Source organism: Anas acuta, chromosome 22 (assembly GCF_963932015.1).
Source record: "Anas acuta chromosome 22, bAnaAcu1.1, whole genome shotgun sequence".
Lineage (NCBI taxonomy): Eukaryota > Metazoa > Chordata > Aves > Anseriformes > Anatidae > Anas > Anas acuta.
This window is the reverse complement of record NC_089000.1, coordinates 1,775,861-1,799,631: the sequence shown is the minus strand read 5'-3', so window position 1 is coordinate 1,799,631 and position 23,771 is coordinate 1,775,861. Positions and strand designations below refer to the sequence as shown.

The 23,771-nt window shown below is 45.4% G+C and overlaps 2 protein-coding genes across 5 annotated transcripts in view; one reads left to right on the top strand and one right to left on the bottom strand.

The window, feature by feature from the left end:
• Nucleotides 1-15,552, top strand: part of CAPZB (capping actin protein of muscle Z-line subunit beta) — a 62,472-nt gene extending 46,920 nt beyond the window's left edge. The window contains exons 5-10 of one of the 2 annotated variants that reach the window (XM_068658609.1): nucleotides 1,557-1,698; nucleotides 2,226-2,342; nucleotides 10,263-10,328; nucleotides 11,936-12,012; nucleotides 13,292-13,404; nucleotides 15,306-15,552. In XM_068658609.1, coding sequence (XP_068514710.1) covers nucleotides 1,557-1,698; nucleotides 2,226-2,342; nucleotides 10,263-10,328; nucleotides 11,936-12,012; nucleotides 13,292-13,394 — 505 coding nt within the window. In that variant the 3' untranslated portion in view covers nucleotides 13,395-13,404; nucleotides 15,306-15,552. The remainder of the gene's footprint in view (nucleotides 1-1,556; nucleotides 1,699-2,225; nucleotides 2,343-10,262; nucleotides 10,329-11,935; nucleotides 12,013-13,291; nucleotides 13,405-15,305) is intronic. The other variant, XM_068658610.1, reaches the window with a different exon arrangement.
• Nucleotides 15,553-19,246: 3,694 nt separating this feature from the next.
• SLC66A1 (solute carrier family 66 member 1) lies at nucleotides 19,247-23,762 on the bottom strand. 3 transcript variants are annotated; one of them, XM_068658608.1, is made up of 9 exons: nucleotides 23,471-23,762; nucleotides 22,831-23,005; nucleotides 22,548-22,677; nucleotides 22,365-22,452; nucleotides 21,013-21,167; nucleotides 20,835-20,927; nucleotides 20,244-20,429; nucleotides 19,818-19,955; nucleotides 19,247-19,685 (listed from the first exon to the last, which is right to left on the bottom strand). In XM_068658608.1, exons 2-8 carry the CDS (start codon nucleotides 22,980-22,982, stop codon nucleotides 19,857-19,859), a joined length of 903 nt encoding a protein of 300 aa, XP_068514709.1. In that variant the 5' UTR covers nucleotides 22,983-23,005; nucleotides 23,471-23,762; the 3' UTR covers nucleotides 19,247-19,685; nucleotides 19,818-19,856. The 3 variants fall into 3 exon arrangements, with proteins under 3 accessions (XP_068514709.1, XP_068514707.1, XP_068514708.1); XM_068658606.1 differs by having other exon boundaries at nucleotides 19,824-19,955; nucleotides 23,471-23,761; XM_068658607.1 differs by having other exon boundaries at nucleotides 19,824-19,955; nucleotides 22,831-23,002; nucleotides 23,471-23,761.
• Between the last annotated feature and the right edge of the window lie 9 nt (nucleotides 23,763-23,771).

The following is a 23,771-nucleotide window of genomic DNA, read 5'->3' as shown; positions in this document are numbered from 1 at the left end:
TTTAGGCCTTAAAAAAAAATTTACAAAACCCATCTCTAAATGCAGAGAAAACGTTCAAAGCTACATAAGCTGTTTGCAATACCTTCCTGATACCTTTTCTCCTAGCTTGTGGAAAAGGATACGTTAGCGTCGCTGAATCTGCAGCACTTCAAGCTAAGACAAAGTCCAAAACACACAATACATGAAATCTTACATGCCATTAATAACTGTCAGGATCATGTTTAGAAAGGAGGGGAACATGAAGATGGGAGGTTTCAACAAGTTTTTCATGTTGGCAATGAGTGATTCTGTCCTTTCTTGCTGAGGAGAAACATGCAGTCACTTGCACATCTTTGTGATTGTGCCACTCGTGCCAGCGAGGGGCAGGAACATGGAGCTGCTCAATCTGCAGGGCTCCAGGGAACTGTCTGTCACAGAAACTCCTCATTTCTCTGGGTGATGGGCTTTTGCTCACCTTCAGACAAGAAATTCCCAGGTGTTTTGTCTTCTTTATATACATACGTGCAGAATAGTCAGAATAAAACCCATCTGACTACTAAAATTTCTTGTCATTCATCTGTGTTTGCCGAAGCTGCCTCTCCTCCTTTCCTTAACCTTTCACCAGAGGTGGTGGTTCTGTGCAGCACTGAGTTCATCAATGAGATCTGTGAGTTGTGTGCCATGACAAGTGTTCCCTCTTGTGTGATGCTCATTATGGCTCTTTGATAACTTGAGAATGGAGACGGTTGTTAAATGCGGTAGGTTATAGTTTCATTTTTCTAGAAGCCAAATTTGTTTCTTGTGCATCACCCTTCCTACAGCCTTGGGTTGTTTACCATTATTTTGAAGTGTCTTTCATCTAGCACGTAAGGAGCTTGGCAGTAGTGCTGTAAAGGAATTGAGTTCTGCAGATGTCATTGTTTTGTTAGTTTTCTAAAAGTGTACTTTGTACTAGCAGAAACCTGAGATTTAGGTGTTTTCTGTCATCTACTGTATCTGAGGCTGGAATAATACGTGAACCTAGACAGCGTCTCTTCTAAGAACTTTGGGTTTTGGTTCAATTCCACTTGGAATAAATCAGTAAGGCAGCTTCACACAAACTCTTGAGACAGCAGCATAAAGCTACTTACTTGCTCCCTTCTGTCTTAATTAGCAGACCTTGTTGTAAAGAACTTCCAGCCTTGCCCAATAGCAGGAGAGAAGGGGGGGGAAAGAAAACCAACTGTAAAATAGTCTTACACTCAGCCTACTTTGTAGCTTGTGTTTTCACCAGCTGTTACATTTAATTGGAATGCAATTAAAGAGGAATTGTTTGCTCAAGTACTGTAGAAATGCATAGCTAGCTTTGTTTCTCACTAGGCTTTTATTCTCCTTTACAGAAACATAGTTTTTTTGTAATTAAAATGTGTATTATAAGATGATATGAACAGCTGTGTTTCCAGGTATCTAACTATTGAGAGAGTGCTGTCTTACCATTAAAAATCTTTGGTAGGATATAGAGATTCTGTATTATTATTATTAGACTCTGATTTAGATGTTGTTTACTTTTAACATACCTATTGGATTGCATCCTGCAGGTATTTTGAAGGTGGAGTCTCCTCTGTCTACCTCTGGGATCTGGATCATGGTTTTGCTGGTGTGATCCTCATTAAGAAAGCTGGAGATGGATCAAAGAAGATTAAGGGATGCTGGGATTCCATCCACGTGGTGGAGGTTCAGGTACAGCCTCTGGGGCAGCTGATATTCCTAAGTGAAAACAAAACCCAGTTAATTCCAGACAGTTAACGAGCACAGGTGTTCCACTGAACAATACAATATTGTGTTAGGGGCTGTAAACTTCTTTTCCATGTTAATTTTTGAAAATTCCCTGAAGCAATTTGGATAAAGATAAGTCAGGGCTGTAATCAAAAAGAATCCCAGAAGAATTGAAAGTATGTTACTTTCTGTGTGTGTGATTCTGTGATATTTTTTTTTTTTTTAATGTAAAGGTCTACAGATAAATACCACAAATTAGGTAATAAAAACAAGGTAATGGGAGGTTAAATTGCTCCAGCTAGATTTGCTTTTGGAAAATTGTAGAAAGGTGCATGCTTGCAATTGTCTGTCAGAAATAGACTGTGCTCTGTAAGTGCACTTAAATGTACCTCTCCTGTTGCACGTGCAGTCTCTGGGGCCAGCCACCTTTTAGTTTTTGGGGAGGTTTTAATCTTTTGTGTCTTTCCTTTTTCTTATCCTTCCACTTCTAGGAGAAATCCAGCGGCCGTACTGCTCATTACAAGCTGACCTCCACAGTGATGCTGTGGTTGCAGACTAATAAAACTGGTTCTGGTACCATGAACCTTGGCGGGAGCCTTACCAGACAGGTAGGTCTGCAAATTGCACTGGAATACCCTACAGCCCCTTGCCTTATTTATATCTCCAGTAGCCTCAGCTGGGAACAAAAAGTTTATTTTGTGAGGTGTTGTATAAACATCTGTTTTCCTGCTTCATATGCAGTCCAGTGAAGCAGTTAATCTGCAGTCGTGTGATTACCAGGAAGCCCTTTCAGCTTTGCCTGATGGCAGAATAGCTTTCAATTAGAAATAGAAAATATTCAATTTTATTTTATTTTAAGCTCAGATTTTATTTTAAGTCTTGGTTTTGTGGTTGGTACTCTTAAACTTTTATACTTCTGCACGTGTTGCCTGGACAGATCATTTTATCTTTAAGATTTGCCCACTTCATTACTAGAAAATTCCAATAGGATTATAAAAACATTGCATCTCTTTTTTTAAAAAGCAAGGTAGGCCAGACCTGTATTTTGCATAGACCCTAGGATTCTTCTGTTCTTAGGCTTCAAGTATCTTCTAGTATCCTTCTTCAGTATTTTTCATCCTGCTGGACCAGGACAATGATTTAAATAAATAAATATCTTCTAGTCGTTTGTTTTTTTTTTGTGCCAGTTCTAATTGCTTAGACTTCTTGAGAAAGCCATTTTTCAGAGGGAAGGTGCCACACTGATGGCTGTTCAGGCAGTGCTGCTATCTTAGGTCTGCCTGGTCTCGCCTGTCAGAGACTGACTTCACTGGCTGAAGGTGCTTCTGCCCCAGCCACCTGCCCAAAGGGTCCCGTCTCTTTATGGCATGCTGCTGATGAATTGGGGTTGCTCAAGATCTGGACTGTGGAAGTCAGTGACTCAAGGAGTAATAAACTGTGGGGGACAGGAGGCGTATTGTATGGTTGGGAGTGGCTAGAGAGATTGGCAGTTGCTAAGACTCCTTTATGAGACTTCCCAGGGCAGACCTTGGATTTCAATACAAAGGACAATGCAGGCTGTTAAACACTCCATGGTTTTGTACAGGTTTGAGGCAGGTGAGGGAACAAAGAATCAGTGATGGCAGAGAGAGGAACTGAATTGGATTAGCACTGTAGTCACAGAAGCTTGCTCCTAGGTGATTTTTCTTTCCACGTTGATTTACAAAAGAGGCTGCTGCAAGAGCAGGAGGGGAGAAAAAAGCGTCTGGAGACAGTTTTGAGCATTGTGTACTCTTTTAAAACATTTGCAGTACTTACACCCGAGTTATGGTGACCCGGACAAATATTTAATCACAGGCCTTACCAAGACTTTAAATCATAGCTGTGAAGTGGACGCCAAGGGCTTGACTCGAGCCATGGCCTTATGGTGTGGGAGAGCTTTGCCAAAAAAAACAAGAGTCTGTTGAGAATAGGTGTCCTCAGTACACCTTGGCCTGAAGTGCTGGGCCTTGTTTAGTTTGACTTTCACTCTCTTAGCTTTAGTGGGGAGATTCATGCTTCTGTCATCATTTTAACAGTAGACCATTTAATTCATATGTGATGCATTAAAGCAGGGGCCTGCTTCCAATGTAAGTAACCATAAAGAAGCCACTGGGGTAATGATGCACTGCTTCTGCACAAACAAAGGAAACTTAAAATCTAAAACTCAGCTTTGGGCTGGAGATTTTCTGCTTTGCAGGCTTAACGGGACAGGCTTCGTCAGAATCCAGCACAGAAAACGAGATCTTCATCATGCCTTGAGGTGTGCTATGGGGAAAGGAGCTCTTTGTCCTGAGCTGCTTATTTGGCTGTAGCTGGACTAAATTCCTGAGTGCCAGGCTTTTGCTTTTTGTGCTGTAAAATCAGTTTGCCCCATTACCTAGGGACAGCAGGTTTTGTTTGTACTTTTTGATGGGCTTTTTATACAGCCTGCAGTGAACTTAAGCACTGAAAGTAGCTTTTAGTTCTCTCTTGAATGGCATGTTACTGTTTAACTTAGACAATATTGGTAATCTGTTGTTCTAAGCATGATTTTGAAATAATTTTGTCTGTGGTAAATTGTTCATGTTTGTGGTAAACTCAACATTTAAGGTACTTGACCACTTTTGATCCTAAAATGTGAAGAGCAGATGTCCGTATATTTCTGTGGAAGCGTTTGAAGTGTTCACAAGCTTTGTAATATCCTGGCTTATAAACTGATGGCACAGAGAACCTTTCAATGCTTGGAAAGGCAAGGCTGTTGAGAGCCATTACTTTGAAATCAGTTTTGCCTCATAGCTGCAAATTGGTTACTTTTCAAGCGTTGACTGGAATGATGAACTAAGCGGCCAGGAGCAGGCGCAAAGGAACGGCTGATGGAATGCCTCCTGATTTACCACCTCTGGCAACTACAGAGAGCTGGGCATGTCTCACGCTGAAATGCTATGGGGAGCGTTTGCAACTTCTTATGAAAATGCTTGCTCAGTAATTCCCCTTCCTAATGTCTGCAGATTGCACTTGGTGCAAGTCCTGTTTGTTCTGTAAATGGGCAGCACAGCGCAGTGCTGTGGCAGAACCGAATCTAAAAGAGCCCGAGACATTCTCTGCTGTCATTTCCTATTGTTGAAACATCGTTGCCCCACATCAGACACAAATATACCTCTTTTTTGTTTTTAATTTTTGTTGCCTTTATCAAGACAGTTTGGAGAAACTTTGCATTTCCAGAGTATCCCCAAACTCCTCTTAGAAGGCTCCTGCTATGAGGGTATTCCAAATGTTGCATTGAATTCCTAAGAATAACCTCTTTTTTTCTCTCTCCCTGTCCAAGACACCATATATTTCAGTGTTCTTACACCTGGCTTGGGGCCATGGGATGATATGTTCTGGGTAGATATTACTTAAAGTCATTTCCCTCTCCTATGTCTACTTCAGTGTCATACAGTGAGAGCTGATGCCTCTCTTCCAATTTGCTAAACTGCTACTTCTCAGTGGTTTTCCCAACGCATTTCAAGTGGTGCTGTAGGAGCTGGGATATCTATACTGTTGTCCCTTTGTCTTTGTTTATAATTGGAAAGTAACTGTACAAGCATTTTACATTTTAAGTAGGCAGAATAGGGAAAGAGAAGAGACGTGAGAGACTGAGTGAGGAGCTGACCTGTTTTAGGAAGTTGAAAATCTCCTTCGTGTAGCTTTAAATTTACTTGACTTAGTGGTTTTCAAATGAGAACTTAAGGCTTTTCCTTTATCCATGCAGTTATGTAAAGGTATTTATGACACTTGCAGTGTGGACTAATTGAAATGAAACGTCACGTTCTGAACAGAGTTTGGGATTTTTGGTTTTGGTTAAAATGTGGAATTAAAATACTTTCCTGATCAAATATAGAGATGTGTGTATATGTACACACACAACTCAAAAATGTATATTGTGATAGAAATGTCTTAATTTATATACATTCATAATTGGTTTATATGTATGTACAAACTATTGAGAGGATGAGAGATTCTTAGCCAGCTCTGTGCACGTGGGATCTATAGCACAATTTCTCTGAAAACTTAGGGAGAATTACAGCCTCAGTGACATCTTCACATTGGACATCACATTGAAGGAGCCCTTTTGTATGGGAGAACAATTTTTTTTTTGGCCTGGTGAAGACTTTGTAGTTATCTTTAGCAATACATGCTGGTGTTACACACTGTGTCTATATTTATGTTTGTAGCCATCCCACTTTGACTACAAATGACATTAGAGAAGAAATTTTTGATGCGACTGGAAGGCTGAAGCTGTATTTTGCGCCCTCCTCTTGCTATAGTCCTCCCCAAAAAGGCAAGAAAAATGAGATAGAGATGTTCTATTTTTACAGTTGTCTAAACAAGGGTGCTCTTCCAGGCAGTCAGTGTTCTGGAGACAAGCCTGGATGCTTTTCAAGAGAGCTGGGAGCTGAAGCACCGCAGGCCAGGATGGAGGAAGGAACTCTCAGCGCACATCCGATACTGGCAGGCTTCAGTAAATACAAGGGCTGAGGCTGGAATTTGGATAGGGAAAGAGTGATCAGTGCGTTTTGTGCTGTCTGCGTCAATGAAGGGCTGCAGATTGAAGGGCTGCACATCTGAGAGGAGAGGATAGGACGCTCTACCTTCAGTTTGCAAAAAGGAGCGATGCTTACAGGGAAATGGGAAGCGCCAGCAGCTTTTCAGTTCCCTTGCACATTCTCCAGTGGCTGCAGGTAACTCCCACCCGCCTCCTGATTCAAGACAGATGCCTGGCAGATGATTCTCTCTCTGTCTGACAGACGTTAAGGTTCTGTCCTCTTTGTAGTGTATGTTGGCATGACTCATTTGCCACGGCACTGTACTGCTTTGGCTGAGCTTTGTGGTTTCCTTAGGCTGCATTTTTATTTAGAGTAAGAGCAGTCATATGGTCCTGTTTCACTTTATGCAAAGTAGATACAGCCTCCCAGCTTCCTGGCAGATAGTCAAAACTGCACTTTGCTGGTCAGATTCCTAGAGCCCCCTCCTTAAAAACCAAGACTAACAGGTGCCTTTCTGAGATCTCGTAGCGCACAAAGAACCCCTGTGTGTTTCCGAAGCCAGGATGAACATTGTGAGGAGGTGCCAGCTTGCTGAGGAAGAGGTTGGCTCAAAACCTATAGTTTATTTACATCTGGAGGTGTGGGAAGGGGAGGATATAAAGTTGTAGGGGAAATGAAGCCTGGGATTTCAGATTAAAGCAGTACAGATGTGTGTTGATTTTCATGCTTGAAATACTCCATAGCAAAGGTGGAACATTTTGCAGAGCTTGGATGAAGGCTGGTCTGCTGTAATCTGAGCTTTTCCTGTGTTTGGGAAGATGTGCCCTGTGATATATTACTGCTCAACAAAGCACCAGAAGAGACGTTTTGCCGTTTATCATAATAGGTAAATCCTCTGAGGCTAGTGCTCTGCAATTAGGCAAGTCATATATTTTCATCAAGCTGAGCTTTCATGTAAAGGCCTATCCCACTGACTTCCAGATGCTGTAGCAGTAAGCGGGGCGCTGGAGGAGCATGTTTCCACCAGAGGGATCTTCAGGTTGTAGCTGTCATGATCCTTGATCCCCACCCTCAGCTGTTGTCCAGTCCCATGGAGGCATCGTCTCTTCAATTGCCAAGGAGTATTTGGGGCGTGGAGGAAAACGGAGATACACTGAGCAGCAATCACCCAGGAAAATGTTTCTGGTTCCTGTGGCATATGGATCTTACAGAGTTTCAGTTTATTTAATAGCTGGTTTTAGAAAGAGAGTAGAAGAAATGAGCAAGTGGGGACCAGTGGCATGGAGAGCTGACGTAGTATCACCGTTTTTGCTCATGGTTTTGAATGTGCAGTTTGGTGAAAGGTAGGGGGTATCTTTGGTTCCATTGATTGGAATAAATATGCCTGAAGACCATGAAAGGATGAGGTTAGTTCTTGGCTGATTTGTATAAAACCGCAAGCTATGTAGAGCTCACAACCTTCATTTGTCTGGTTAGAGTTTGAAATAAGTGTTGGAGAAAAAGGCCAATTTTTGCTTAACTGATATCCAAATAATTCCACATATTTTCCACCTGGATACTTCAGCCTGCCCACTGCCTGTGGCTTGGGAGCCTTTGGCTCACGTTGGTCTGTTTGTGTTTCATTAAGGAGATTTTTCACATTGCTCTACGGCCAGAGCAGCTGTGGTTGTTGTCGTCAGTTCTTCAGAGCGACACGGTGGATGAATTTGCTTCTTATCTTTCTAGTATTTTTAGACACTGCCACGAGGAACCGAAGTGTTTATCCAACGTACATTTCTCTTATTAACTCTTCCTCCAAGCAACGTTTACAGAAAGCCCAAACAGCTGCTCTGTTCTGTGCGGGGAACATCCAAAGTGACCAGCCAGCCACCGAGAGCTTAACATACCCCGAAGAGTGAGTTCCCCTCTGAGTCAGACTCGTAGCAGATGGCTGGGGAAATGAGGCAAGGAAGCCAAGCAGTGTCTCTCTCGAATGGGAGAGGAGCGACTGAGCCATGTGGATTGGACTTGGCTCATTCTGGAGCATTAGGGTTTTTGGCTGAGCTCAACAGCAGATGGGGAGTGACAGTGGGAAGAGGAGCTGCTTGTTAACGTTAACTTAGAGAATGGAATTTCCCCTCCGAGCAATTTAACCCCTTTATTTAAGCAGATACAAGCTTTCTGCTTAGGACCATACAGTAATGGCCAACGGAAGGAACCTTTAAAAATCCCAACAAGTCTGCTGTTTGTATAACATGGCTGCTTACTGACTCTGAACTCCATTAAAGCAGTGTCTCATAACATCTGGGCTTCTATAGCGTATAAAAATGTTTCCATTCTGGCAGCAGATTTTATGGAGATGTAATAATACACTTTTTGCAAAAATAATTCTATTTTCAGATTCTGTTTCTTACCAGTGAACTTAGCATGGCCAGGTGTGGAGGAGATGCAGTGGGGAGCTTGTGGAAGTAAATGACCCTCTGCCAGCTCCCCCGCTGCCCTACATTTGGTCAATTTGCTGATAGTTCCCAAACTCACCATAACCTGTGTGTATGTGCACATAGTTCAGATTTCTGTCCTCCCTCTACTGCGACTGGATCCATTCTCCCGGCAGCATGTCTCCATTACGTGTAAACAATCTGACTATTCCTAAAGGAAAAAAAATAATCTTACTCTTTTTCTCTCCCTCTTCTAGGTTATCTTTTGCCTTTGGGGTTCCAGCTAAATTACATGCTTCCCCAAGCCTGTTAGGGACTTGGCTTATTAGAAGAAACCTGTAGCTGGTCCAGATACTTAAACTGTACCCTGAGGGAGGGATACGAACAGATGGATAAGAGAATTCAGAGGGATTAGTAAAACCCTTTGAAGACTGTTCTTCCCACTACATTTTTCTCCCAGTTTTGTTTTCGTGCCATCTCAGCACATCTTGTGCTGGTTGATGTTCCTGGGACTGACGTTCATTGCTCAACAGCTTGTCTGTGTTTAGCCAGAATTTTCATCTCAAGAACTTGGAAAGATGGTCTCTTTCCTAGCATCAGAAATTTATAGATCGTGGACAGACAGCCATGGCCTCTAGATGAACATTATGTTGGGTAAAAGGCAGATGAAATATGGAAAGTATGGCACTCTGCAGTGCCAGCTTCCAATTTTTGCTCTTAGTGATGAAAACTCTTGCGTAGTTTGGTACCAGTCTGCTGTCGAGGCAGTACTAAGGGTGTGGTATCATGGTATATTTAAATTTGATCCAATTCTGAATTGCTTCTACATAATGCAGTCTGCTTTACACCCCCACCCCATGCTTAACACTCAGTACTTCCTTCCCCCAGCAGACAAATGTGTGATAAGCTACTCCTCTTTTTGGTCTAAAAGGGGAAAAAAAAAGACTAAAATTTCTCATTAAGTTAAATTATCAGCAGTCTTTGAGGTGGTTGTGATTTTTTTTTTTCATTTGACTGTTCTTTCCTTCTCTACTGGAGTGCACATAATGCCTAGGATGTCTTTTGCCAGGAGATCCTAAAAGTGGAGAATGTGCCCCATGTGTGGTTGGAGATAGTATTTGAGATGAAGATGAAAAGAAACAGCTGATTTTGCAGGGATAGCTCACAGCCATTAACACTGACAGCACCATCCTCGTGTGCATCTCATCAACAACATTGTTTTTGTGTCCACATGCTGTGCTGCTAGCCCTGGTACACGTGCACTGCCATAGATCTCCCGCAGTCCCTTAGTAGGTAGGGAATGACAATTTTGTAGTGCCTGTCTGCATCGGGGGGCTACAACAGGATTTTACTTTGATTCATGGCTTTCATTACACTGTGTTCCTGTTACCAACATGTGAGGCTTTGTCTAGTTGTAGGAATTTCTCAGCATGTTACCAGCCTGTTTGCACACTGAAAGAACAGTTCCTCCAGGATTTTGAGGCTCATGTCTTTTATTCCTTCTCTTGACAAGTAAAGCTGTTGTGCATCTGCCGTCAGGAGATGAACAAGAGCGTACCAGTGGATCTGTCTCTTTTCTTTCTAGATGGAGAAAGATGAGACTGTGAGCGACTCCTCTCCACACATAGCCAATATTGGACGCTTGGTAGAGGTAAGTGTTGTGAAGCTATCACAGCTTGAGCCTGCTGCAGGTTCTCACCTGCATATTTGGTCCTATGCCAAAGAACTCTGCTGTACGCTCACTTTTGCCTTGACGAATTATTTATATTGTACCAAGACTAATGGTGTGAATGTTGCTCAGTGTTTAATGGCTCAGCATTCCTCTTAGCATTGTCTTCCAATAGTTTGTAGATATAGAAAAGCTACTCTGCACTGCTCAATACAGCAGTAATTGAGAAGTAATTTGAGAAGAGAAGACTGAGAGGGGATCTAATTAATGTTTACAAGTATCTTAAGTGTGGGAGACAGAGGGATTTGGCCAACCTCTTTTCAGTGGTTTGTGGGGACAGGACAAGGGGCAACAGCCACAAAATGGAGCCCAGGAAGTTCTGCACCAACATGTGAAAGAACTTCTTCACGGTGAGGGTGACGGAGCACTGGGACAGGCTGCCCAGGGAGGCTGTGGGGTCTCCTCTGGAGATATTCAGGTGTCTACCTGGGCAGCCTGCTGTAGGGAACCTGCTTTGGCAGGGGGCTTGGACCTGATGGTTTCTTTGAGGTCCCTTCCAACCCCTGCAATTCTGTAATTCTGTGATCTTCTTGTGAAACAAATGGTCCTTTCTTGAGAACTGCCTACCAAACCCTCTTGTTCGTTTTTGCAGTCATTTTGGGGCAGAATTATTTGAAGTCTGGATGTATTTTTCAGAACTGTCCCTTTAACTTAGAAGTTCAGTATGTATCAAGTGCTCATTAAATCCACTGGAATTACTTTTGTTAGTGCTCAGTTTTACGGAACCTGTTGGTCCTGTATGCTCAGCACAGTGAGTCTGAAAGATGGGATTGTGTTAGAAAGGTTTTGGTGTAGCACTAGTTTGCTGTCATTACACTGTCATCTATGAAGATGTTTGGATTTATTTGATTCTCAGAGCCACTTTGATAAGAGAGGAGGAGGAAATTCTCAACTGAATTAGACAATAATATATTTTTAAAGGTACTGGGAAATGAAAGAAATGCAGATGCTTTTTGTTTTTGTATCCTTTTTTCCAAGTTTTTGGCCTGAGTAAAAGTGACCTAAGAAGAGAAAGAAGCTATTTATTTGGAAGTTCTTTCTCTAAATTGTTTCAAAAAACAGTTTTAATGAACTGGTTACCAGCTTAAAAATTCAGAGAATTTTTTCAAAATTCAAAAAAGTACAAAACTGTTGCTCTGTCAGCTGTGCTAAGTGACTGACTTGCCACTTGTAGCCTATTCAGTGTCAGGAAATTATTGAGTGAAGTTGAGGTGGAACACACTTGCCTTTTCTGCAGATCAATGCAGAAAAGTTGATTGGTGGACAGAAACTGCCCTCTTGTGGTCCAGAACATACATCCCGTGTGTGTAGCCTAGAGTAATATTAGGAGAGGACAGGAATAGAGCTACAGCTTTTTATCTTGAAGACCAGGGTCATACTATCTGCTGTGAGGATTAATTCGTTTACAGCATGAATCGTGCTGTAGCAAGTCTTGTATGTCAGGATGAATACTTAAGATATAAAAAAGAGTAAATGCAACTGTCCTGTAAACAGCTACAATGACTAAAGACTCGTTTCTTTTTTTCTAGGACATGGAGAACAAAATCAGAAGTACACTGAATGAGATTTATTTTGGAAAAACAAAGGACATTGTTAATGGGCTGAGGTAAGGAGCTCTCTAGCTGACCACTGGAACCCCTTTGCCTCCCTGCCATTCCCCTGTAGTGCCTGCAGCACTGGCCCCAGCTTAGCAGTGGTCTGCTTTCTCACTGGAACTCCCCTTGCCTTCACAAAATCTTTTCACGTCCCTAGTTATTCACCTCACTGTGCTGTGGAAACATTATTTGTTGTGTGGTGTTTAGGGACCTTGTAACTACAGGAATTTGAAGTGATGTTTCAATCCTTTGTTCCCTCACCAGGCAGAAAATAGCCCAATTAGCAACGTTTGTACTTCAGAATTATTTTTAATTAGGAGTTTTATTTTTCACAGTTCTGAAAGTTGTACTTAAATCCTGACTTCTTTCTAGTATTTTTTAAAACAGCCAGTTGGTCCCAGAATTAAGATGTGACATTAATGGCTTGTGGTGCTTAGGCTTTGTTTTAAATTCTGTCTTTGCCTCAAGCACTGCTGGTCAAGATATAGTGATTAAGTGAATGAGCCCTCTGTGCCTTTTTATAGGGAAACTACTGTACTTCCCACCCCTGCTCATGTCTGGTCAGGAATTTTGTATAGAAATCCCAAGCTGGTAGTTCTGCTTGTAGAGAAAAGCACAGAACTGTGATGCCAAATAATTTTATTTTAAACTGCAGATAGAGCTCCCCTGCACAGTGGGACAATGTAGGATAAACAAGTGGAGCACTTAAGCATACTGCTGTTCTGTCTTGTACGGAAATACGAAAAAAAAGTCAGTAACCTCTCCTTCAGATGATAGAATAATGGTGCTAATTAAATATCTGTGCTGCCTTCTTAACAGCATGGGCAGACGGAGTTGACAGCGTCTTGACAAAGCAGCTGCTCTTTTTTTTTTTTTTTTTTCCAAATCCGAGCTTTCATAACAGGTCTCTTTTCATTTGTGGTGTGCAGGGGTTTTGACAGGAAGCATTTAATAACATTAAAAGGAAATCTGTAATGCAGTCTTTATGCCTTGTGAACATTGCCTTAAGTTTTGGTAATTGAATCTATTTCCTATGTCTCCCCACTGCTCAGTTTGAGTTATGTTATTTTGCGCATCGGGGAGACGACCTGCTCAGAACCGGTAACACATCCAGCATCTGGCTTTGGCTTTTCCTCTAGCCTTTTTCCTGTTTCTTCTAACTGTGTATTTACACTTATTCTTCCTAAGTGTGCTTCCAGTGGTTTCCAAAATACCAGCTCTGTGTTACATAGTTCTTCTGACTGTTCTTTTCCCTGTTTACTTCCCTCGTTTCCAAACTGCTCTCTGTAGATCTATTGATGCTATTCCTGACAACCAAAAGTATAAGCAGTTGCAGAGGGAACTTTCTCAAGTGTTGACCCAGCGCCAGATCTACATCCAGCCTGATAACTAAACCAATCCAGGTACCCCCTGCCTGTGAGGTGTGACAACCAGCACTAAACCAGGACTCACCCAGCCGAGACCTCTGCATGATAACTGAGGCCAGAACTAACCCCTAACTCCTGCAGACTGATAAATGACATCTGATCCATGTTTCACCCAAGGGTTACTTCTTAATAGAGCCAACTAAACGTTGTCATTTGACTTGACATGTTTACTCCATTTGAAGTAGCACGCTCTGAAATGTGTCAGGACTTACCACTTCACACTCTAGCTTGGGAGCAAGAAAGGAGCACATGGTCATTTACCCAAAGTGGTGTTAGCTTGGATTTGCTCTATCCATAAGCCCCGGGACCCTGTGCCTTGTGCACCACCACTTTTTTTACAGCAGTAGTACACCACCTCAGTGAAGAACTTCTCTGTAATCTTGAATTCCTCCTTGCAAAAAGACACGAAGTCTTGAAACTCTCTCAGTTTTGGGAGAAAAAAAGAAAAATCTATGGCAGTGGTACTTCTCAGAGTTCTGAGAAAACGTGAGCTTCCCCCACATCACCTATTGCCTGGTGTACCTTGAATTTTCTTGGAGCTTGAAAATCCAGGCCCAGTCGAGCTCTGCTGAAACATTTCTAGCTTCCACTTGCTTGTGCTCTGCACAGCCTCTGAAGGGATTTGTTCATATGCTCTCATTTGCTCTGGAGCTCTGAATGTCTAGGACGCACAGCAGTGACTAACCCTGAGCCAGTTTAACCTTCCACTCCAATTCATAATGAGTTACAGATGTTGTCTTAAACACATTAAGCTGACGAAGGGGAATATGCACTGTTTGTTGATAGTGGCTGAGAACCACTTCTTTAGCCTGTGACAAATGCAAATATAAAATGTATATATTTTTATTAAAGCAGCGGAAGTCTCCAGAGACAAGAGAATGGAAATACTGTTATAAAAATGTTAGGAAAATAACTGACACAAAGAGCAGCCTTGTTTACTGGAGACAGCATCCAGGCAAAATGAGGTAGCTTTGAGTACAGAAGAGGGTGTGAAATATGGCTTATGTGGGGAGAAATCCTCCCAAACTACATCTAACCACTTCTGTGTTAGCAACTCCTGAAAAGTCTAGTATTACTATTCTATTAATGATCATATTTAAAAGTTTTTTTTTCTTTATATTGGAAGCCTTTTACTGTATCATTGGAAAGCAAGGTTCCTCCCCAGCTATCCGACAGGGCAGTGAGCCAAGATGACTTTGACTTAATTATTTTTTTTTCCTCTATAACCAAACGTTTAGCAAAAAGAAAGCCCTGCAGTGATCTTGCTGACAGTTTCTCTGTTCTCCTATGGTTGCTTTGGTTTGCTAATTACTATAGGTAAGGTATCAATTGGAAAAACAAATTCAAGAAGAAACTCTGGGTGCTTTTCTCACTGGTGAATATGCCGGAGAGAGGTTTTGATGTGGCAGCTCTACCCTGGGTGATCAGTCTGCAAAAAAGCTCAGGAGCTCTGACAGCTGGGCCCTTTTCCCATTCGTTGGTAGAGGCTGGACTTCTCTACCTTCCTGGCGTGGTCCTTCTGAGAGTGAGAGCGCTAACATCTTTTGCTGATGGTATACTGGGATTTTTCCAATCTGTAACATTAAAAAAAAAAAAAAAAAAAAGGAATCGCCCTCCAGCAACTGGAGGGTGAGTGGAACTTCTGGGGAAACATCTCTTTTGGTGCAGTCCTTGCTAGACTTAACTTTGCTTTGGTATAATCACTGAAGTGTTCACTTTGCCTTCTGTTTTCTGTATTAAAACAGGCGAGTTGTTTTATTTCCTCTAAGCCTGGGTTGAGGTGCTTCTGCTATTGTCTCTCATGCCAGAAGAACTGTTAAAAACACCTCCTTTTGAATGCGTTGCCTCTGACTTGTGTTTTTACTTCTTCCCCACAGGTCTGTGCAGACTTTTGCAGACAAATCAAAACAAGAAGCTCTTAAAAACGACCTGGTGGAGGCTTTAAAGAGAAAGCAGCAAAGTTAAAATACTCTTCATGCTAACAAGACATGCCATGCACTCGTTAGATTCCTTTCTTAGAAAACTCATTCCCCTGACCTTTTCTGTTACGTCACGTCACAGTTTGCATTCAATACTATTCATGCAACGCCATCTTCTCCCCATGAATAAAGCTGTACAAACTTTTTCAGTCTCTGAGGCCTACTTTGCACCCCATTTTACTATTGAGACCTTAGGCTATGTTTCTGTAGAAGTCCATGTATTTTTTTCTCTCTTCCACCCTCCCCCATTTATATGCATACACACGGATCATTGTTTGTCTTTTCCTCCCCACCCCTCCTGCCTTTTGTTACATTGGTGTAAAAAATGTAAAACAAAAATTTATTAAATACTGTGGTGTGTGAAAGAGGAAGAACTGGAAAAAAAATCTATTCCACGTATGTTTGGGGGCTGGGCACAGGGCATGGCTGGTGGGAGGGAGGTAAGAGAGGGTGTTCCTTGGTGTTGTACTATACTGACTAAACCAGATTTGCAAGGAGACATTGATTAGGAGACCTGCTGAGTTCTGCTCTTCTATAGCCTGGTTCCAAGGCGCTTTTCTGTCAATTTTTATGGAATGCAAAAGGAGTTTTTGTTTTGATTTTTTTTTGTAAAGCTTAAATTGAATCTACATCTGATACTTGAGCCTCCATACTAAAAAATAAAAAATAATTATAAAAATAAAATTAAAAAAAAAAAAATCCCAGGAAGCAGTGTGTGTGCAGTTGGTGTTCTCCTTATTTCTCTTTCCCTCCTGCTGCATTACGTGGGGTTCTCTAACTGAAATGCTGTGAACTCTTTGCTTTGTAACAACTGGAAGCAATCATGCTGTCTGGAGGTAGGCGTGTACTGGAGAACAAAGGCGTGCGATGAACTCATCAGTTATCCAAACAGCTGCTGCAGTGTATAGCCATAGAAAGAAAATAAAGCTCCCCCCCCCCGCATACATATCAGCTGAAACTTGCTTGTTCTAAGCAGGATTTGCTGTACCACAGGATTTGCTCTTTGCACAGGCAGCGGCGGGCAGCTGTTACTTTTGCCATAACTTTCTCAGTGCTGGGATTGGGGTGGAAGTTGGGATCCCATTGCGTGCTGGGACTGGCGCTGCAGGCATCCAGCAAACATGGACCAGATGTGTTTAGGGAAGGATTAGGGAGGCTTTGTGTGTGGTGGAAAAATTTGGGAGGGTGCCTGTTTGCACTTCTGTGGGCAGAGGGGCAAGTTTCAGCAGTGCTTGGCAATTTTAGGTGAAAGGTTCTATCTGCTGCTGTTCCCAAAAAGCTACCTCTGTGCATAGTCTCTATGTAATTTGCGAACCTCATGCCCACACCCCCTCTGCTAAAATCCGTGGTTGGAGGCAGGCATCGTGCACGGTGTCAGGTTTGCTGCCTGCTCGGCTGTGTGCTTTGATCATGGTGCTGGTGAGTGGGGAACACGAGCACCTGTACGCAACCTCGGGAAGGAGCCTTTGGCTGAACCCCTGTGAACGCAAGTTGAGCCCGTTGGCATTAATATTGATTAACTTGCTCTAATTTTCCTTTCCTAATATGACCTATTTTAGCATCCAGACATCTGCAGGTGATTACGGACCTGTGCTTTATCATTTCCCTGGGGCCTCTGCTACGGCTCATCTGGGAGCCAGACTCGAGGGAAGGAGCACGCAGATGCTTGCCTCAAAGCCAGGAGCCCCGAGGAGCACATGTTGAGGTCCTGCTGCTGTTGCCTCTTGGTTCTGCTGTACGGAGAAGGTTTTTTTGAAGTTGGAGATAAGCCTGTGGGAACTCTTGAAGCTTGAAAAATAGCATCCTAACCCAGGGTGGGGGAAACGTGCAGTTCTCTGCTGTTTCCAGTTGCAGCAGGCACATGCGTGTGCTGCTTTTTGGGAGTTTGTTTTCCTTCTCCAGAGCCATCTCTGCACACAAGCCAAAAATGAAGCAGTGTCTGATCCCAGATGAATTAAGCATAGAGGTTTGTGCGGGTACAAACACCCTGATGGCCCCTGTGCAGGGCTGTGCCCTTTTCACAAACCAGTCTGAGCTGCAGGGAGATGCAAGCGCACCATCGGTAGTTTATTCCTCTCCCTGTTCTCACAGCACCATAACCCTACGGCTTGGGTACCTCCAGCTTCAGCTTCTGCAATCCCAAGCCTGCTACTACGTTACATACCCACTTTAGGACAAGTTGTTTCATGTCCATGCCTTTTTTAACACCTCTTCACAAAATGTGGAAGTGGGGGGGTATTTTGAGAACACGGCTGCATTATAATCTCCGAGGGATAACATCAGCCAGAGCCTTTCAGGTCTCTGCACTGCGAATCTCCACACACCACCACCTGGATGGTTGCCAGCACAGAAACTCAGGCTGCCAAATGCAGAGCTGTGTTTGCCTGCTCCCATCATCCCCAAAACGGTAAATCAATGCCACATTTACCTGTGCTCTGGATGCACTTTGGGAACAAATTAAATTTTTATGTATATTATTTTAACCTCCTTACGCAGCATTTTTTTCTGGCTTTAAGACAAACTTCACTAACCAGCACGTGGCTGTTACCCAGCAGGGGACCAGCAGACACAGCCCTTCGTTTCTACAACGAACATGTGCCAAACTCAAGCCTAGCCCTGGTCAACATGGTAAATTCACCTCCTAAGAAAACAACTGTGCCATCTCCCAACTTCAGGGCATGAGCTAGCAAAAGTGAGCTGCATATAAAAAAGAAAAAAAAAAATCTTCCTTTACCAAAACCAAGCCTCAGGGGCTTCAGCTGTAATGAATGGGTATTGAAATCTAACACAGCTGTGCATCCTCATGTTTTGCCTTAAGTTGCCTTGGCCAAACCCAAATTGTTCCCTTGCAATTCCTAGAGAAAGAAGGCAGAGCAAATGCTGCTGGATGGAGAACTGGGAAGAGACAAACAGCCCCAGCTCCTGTGAGCCCAGAAGGGAAAACTGCAAATGAAGGGAGTGAGAAAACTCACCTGCTCTGCCCAGAAGGGTTGAGGAGTCTGAAAAACATTTTGCTTTCGGAGAACAAACGGGTAAGCCCCAAACACAAGCCATTTTGGTTTTTAACCAACATGCTGTTGCAGTCTGCAAGGCTTTTGGTAGTTTCAGTTCCCATTTCACGTAGGATCCAGGCTGAACTGTGCAGACTGGGAGCTGTGGCTTGGCCGGCTCAGGGGTGTGCAGAGGGAGCAGGAAGAGTGCGTGGTGGGGGCAGGAGCGCCACTTCCTCGGGGAGGACAAGGAAGGACGAGCATCACGGGGCTTGCTGAGGCAAGTTAATGATAAACATTAGCGAAAAAAAGGCAGAAAGCAGGCGTGCTGCACGGGTAGGCAGCTGGGAAATGCTGGATATTAGGAAAACTGGAGCTGTAAGAAAGGGAAATAAACAAGAGCTAATTTCTAGGAGGACAAGCTGTGCCAGTTTTCCTTTAAAGGCCCTGCAGTCACACTGGAGTGCCTGGCTGAGCATGGGCTGAGACAGCCACCTGGTGGCTATGGGACCGGGGCAAGTGGAAAGGCAGCACCTTGACACTGGGTTTCCTGCAGCCACCGCCTTGCTCCCACAGCATGACTTTGCACATCCAAGCACACAGCCAGGGAGAGCTCCCAGGTCCACGATGCTTCACCTCCTCCCCGCCTCCCTGTGAAGGCTCCAGGTAACTGCAGCCTCTCTTCTCATCTTGCCTCATCAGGAGGAAGGACCATCTTCCCCCAAAAGCCCATACAAATAAAATGTAGGTGAGGTGAAAGGTGAAAAGTCCAAGCACTTCAGAGAACTAATGAGAACAATTAGGAGGCAGGAACTAACAGATGAACCAACAAAATAAAAACAAAGGAGGCACGTGGGGCAAGGACTTGTTTATAGAAATCAGAGCCACGCTAATTAAAATACCTGTGTGTGAACCGAAACACTTTGGTTGCCCTGCACCTTCCCTTTGTTCCAGATGGGTTCCAGTCACTGCCCCGCCTTCCAGAAGTTCAGGGGCAAGGACGTGAGACCCACCCACCCCCCAGAGGTGTGCGGTGCTGGCAGCTGTGGCGGGTCAGTCATCTCTGTGCCCTCCCCGCAGCTCCTTTGGCTCTCGTCATCGCTTCTGCCCGCAGCGTGCAAGCTCCACATCACCGCTGAGGTACAGAAAGCAGAAGTGACTGAGGTCAGCTGCGGAGCTCAGAGCAGGGAAGAGTGACCTGCTGAGGTATCGGAAGTTTTTCTGTTTATCCCGGTAGCATCATTGGTATCTATGTGGCATGAGGTCTCTCAGCAGCATCCTGTGCCACCTGTGTTACAGGATACATGTTTTAGCAGCACACATCACTCGCTGGCTCGCACCCTCTTCTCTCAAGTGCCACCCAGAGAAGAGGACAGGATTGAGAGGCAGGTTTGCCCCGCTTCAAGGCCAGCTTCCTCACCAGTACCTTGCTGCTCTGGCGCTGGGCCGCGCTCCTTTGTCAGCTGTCCAAGCCGTTGCCCTGCCCGCCGAGAAGAGCATCTCTCTCTTCACCTGTACCTGGCTGCCCTTCGCGGTAAGCAAGGAACTGGAAAGAGATCTGGGAAGACGTTAAGGCTCGTCACAGGAATGCATGGAGCTACGACCAGCCCCAAAAAGCTGTTTGCACCACAAGAGGAAGCACGGGGAGGCCTTGATGTGGGTAAAGGGATGATGAGCTGAATTGCAAATTGGTCTGAAGCACTCTGCTGTTGCAATGCTGAATTAGTCACCAGAACACAAGGGAGGAAAGGACAGCCTAAAAGCACCACCACCACGCGCTTCTGCCCAATCCTGGAAAAGCCGTGTGTCACCATCCCAGAGAAAACCATGGGAGGAGAAAGGATACGACCACGTCCAGGGAGAGGACGCCCAGGCTGCCGATGAGCCAGGGCAGGTGGTGCAGGACATAGTCCCCTTCACCTTGCCCCGGCTCGGGGTTCTTCAGCAGCACGCTGGCACCGTACAGCAAGTTCCCCAGCATCACCAGGGCGAAGAGGGAGTAGGAGACGCCAGCGGTGGATTTCCTCTGGTACTGGAAGGAGAGGCCATGTTACATGGGGACGGGGAGAGGAGCTTGGGTGCAGCTCCAAAATCTCCCCACCGCAGTGGCATTAATCACCCTCCCCTGGGAAGAGAGAAGAAGGGTGCTGAGGCACTGCCTTTTAGTTCCCCTTTTGCTTGTAAATGAAGAAAAAAAACAAAAAACAAAACAAAAAAAAAAATGAAAGACCATGTTGAAAGTATTGCTGCATTCAAGGGAGGGGAGAAAAGTTAATCAGGCTGCAGAGCGTAAATACAGAAAGATAATCCCTTGTGACATGGTGAGAGGCAGGGGAGCTGCAGACACCAAGCAAAGAGGAACTAAAAACCCCCAACTAAAAACTAAACTCGGGCTGAGATCCTGGGGCTCACTGCATCCTGCCCAGCCCTCACTTACATTGGTGTAGATCTGGGGGAGACGGGAGCAGAGGTACAGCACGGAGGAGACAGAGCCGATGGTGAAGCCGATGATCTCGCTCCTGGTGAAAGGCTGCAAGGCAAAGCAGGCTCTGAGCGAGGCCCCCAGCCCTCGGGGGCTCCCCTTCCTGCCTCCCTGGCCTGAGGAACTGGCTCACCTTGGACTCAGGCTCCTCCAGGCCAGCAGAGAGCAGAGACCTCCCTCTGAAGGCTGTGGTGTCGGAGGCCAGGCCTGGGGCCCTGCCCAGCAAGGGGACGGTCGAGGCCGCTCCCAGGAGGCAGAAGAGGCAGGCCACGTTGATGGGAGCCACGACTGCAGGGAAGCAAGCAGAAAACATTCAGGGCAGGCTCCTCCACCCTGGCAGCCCTTCTGCAGGGTCTGATACCCTCAGATGAACACAGGGGAATAAAAACCCAAGCTCTCCTATCTTCATCTGCGGCTGCGGAGTCTGTACCAGACAATAGGTCGCATGGGATTTTTATCTCACAGCGATAAGGGCAATTTGTAAGTTATCAGGGAGGAAACTGCTCCTATCTCGGTAGACCCAGAACGGTCAAGTTTTAAAATAGCCCTGAACTCTTTAGAAATCATCTCCCTGTCTTGAAGCTTTTCACACTCTTAACTCGCAGCAGTGCTTGTTCAACTCCCTGCCAGACCCAGCCCTTTTTAAAGGTCTTAAAGGTTTTTAAGATCCTTAAATCTGCTGCTCGTCCTGCACAAACTGGCTTCACCATGCCGCCCACCCTAGTAAGGGACAGGGGTAAGACAGGCCCTCTTTACGTAATATTCTGTAAATAAGTTCTCTAGCATTAAGATAGCATTAAGATAACTGTATAGTTGATGAGCTTTCCATCAACTGGTTTAATAAATTGCTTTAATAAGTTAAATAATGTCCAGGGATTTCTATTTGTAGTTCACAGAAAGCTGCCGCACTAAAAATCGGGTTCTCTTGCCATTTAAGCCTCACAAGACCTGCAGAGCCCTGTTCAGGTTCCCTTCCCTCCCTTTATTCCCTCTGATCCGGGAAGAAATTCTCCATCCTGCCAAGGCTGTCACTACCTGCAAGAAGGGCTGGGACCCCAAAACAGCTGGCAGTGCCACCACAGGCAGAGGACGGTGCCCTTTCTCCTGTGTTTTGGCAGAGCTGGTTGTGGTTTCCAGCCCCAGCACAGTCACCGTGTAACTGCTGGTGCTTTCTGCACTCCCCCGACTCACGAGGGGTTTATTTTCAACCCATGCTCCGTGCACCTCCCCGATGGCTGGTAGGGCCAGCACAGCCCCCAGCCACACCAGTACCGTTTGCTCTCAGCAAAATGCTGTTTTAGAAATAAATGGGTGGCTTTCATGGGTGGCAGGTCATCTGTGACAAAAGCCAGCAATCAACAAGGGGCATCTAACAGACGATATACACCTCTCCAGGGTCCCTCTACCCCCGCATCCTCCCTCAACCAGGCAGCAGCGACCAAGCAGCTGTAAGCACCATCCCGCCATGCTTCAGCCAAAACTCACATCCTCGGCCCTGGTTCTTAGCTTTGTAGTAGCAGTACAGAGACAGCATGACCAGGTCTGCCAGCACGTAGTACACGGCCGTGTAGACCTGTGGGGAGAGGCGTGAGCTGGTGGTCCCAGGGAAAAGCTTCCCCCAGATCACATCCCTGGGGAAAAGGGAGAGATGTGCAGGTTGGAGGGTACCTGCAGGGGCAGCTGGTTCGCCAAGAAGGAACCGATGAGGTTCAGGAGGTCCCCCCCCAGCCATCCCAGTAGGAAGTATATGGAGAGGGCCCGGTCCATGATGCCCGTCTTGCAGGCTTGGTAGAACTGCCTGCAGAGGGGACACAAACTGTCAGCTCCAACCACTTCAACACCACCTGGGACCCACCCCATGCTCTGGGGCTGCTCCCTCCGGGTGTGAAACCCAGCGTTTCTGAGTGGGACAGAAAATCTGGTTCTTTTGAAGGTATTTCGTGGTACTCACGGGAATGACGCGGCGGCAAAGCAGCAGATGGAGACCAGCCCCAGCACCACGCTGGCGATGTCGCGGCCGTCCTGGGCGCACTCGTCAAACACCTCGAGCACCCAGCGGGAGCCGTTGGGGCAATCAGAGCCGTTTCCGCCCCACGAGGCCATGGCGGGCGGCAGCGGGGATGCTCCTGAGGGGACGCGGGGCGAGAGGTGAGGGATGGAGCCAGGGGAGCTGTGCTGGCATCGACACCCCAACCGGTCACAGCATCACAGAATCATCCAGGTTGGAAGAGACCTCCAAGATCACCCAGCCCAACCTCTGACCTAACACTAACCAGTCCTCCACTAAACCATATCACCAAGATCTACATCTAAACCTCTTTTAAAGACCTCCAGGGATGGTGACTCAACCACTTCCCTGGGCAGCCCATCCCAACACCCAACAACCCTTTCGGTAAAGAAGTTCTTCCTAATATCCAACCTAAACCTCCCCTGGCACAACTTTAGCCCATTCCCCCTCGTCCTGTCGCCAGGCAGGTGGGAGCACAGCCCAGTGCCGCCTCCCTACAGCCTCCTTTGGGGTGCCCGTGCCACAGGGCAGGGTCCCCCTGAGGCAGAAGCCGCCCCCCGCCCCCTCACGGCACCGGCTTTACCTCTCTCGCTGGCGACGCTCTGCTGCTTTTTTTTTTTTTTTCGGCAGGGTGCTTTTTGGGGGAAATCTGCTCCTTTTTAGAAGTTTGTTGTTTGTTTGTTTTCTTTTCTGAGGGGGAAGCTCTGCCGTTTTTATCCGCAGGTTTACCGTTCTTTCCAGATCTCTCACCTGGCGAAAACCTGCCGCTTTCGTCCCCAAACCCCGGTTTTTTTTATATAAATATTTTAAAGTTTCTTTCCGCGCAGGCCGGGCTCTGCCTCACAGCCTTCCCCCTTCCCCTCCCTTTCCCCTCCCCTCCCCGG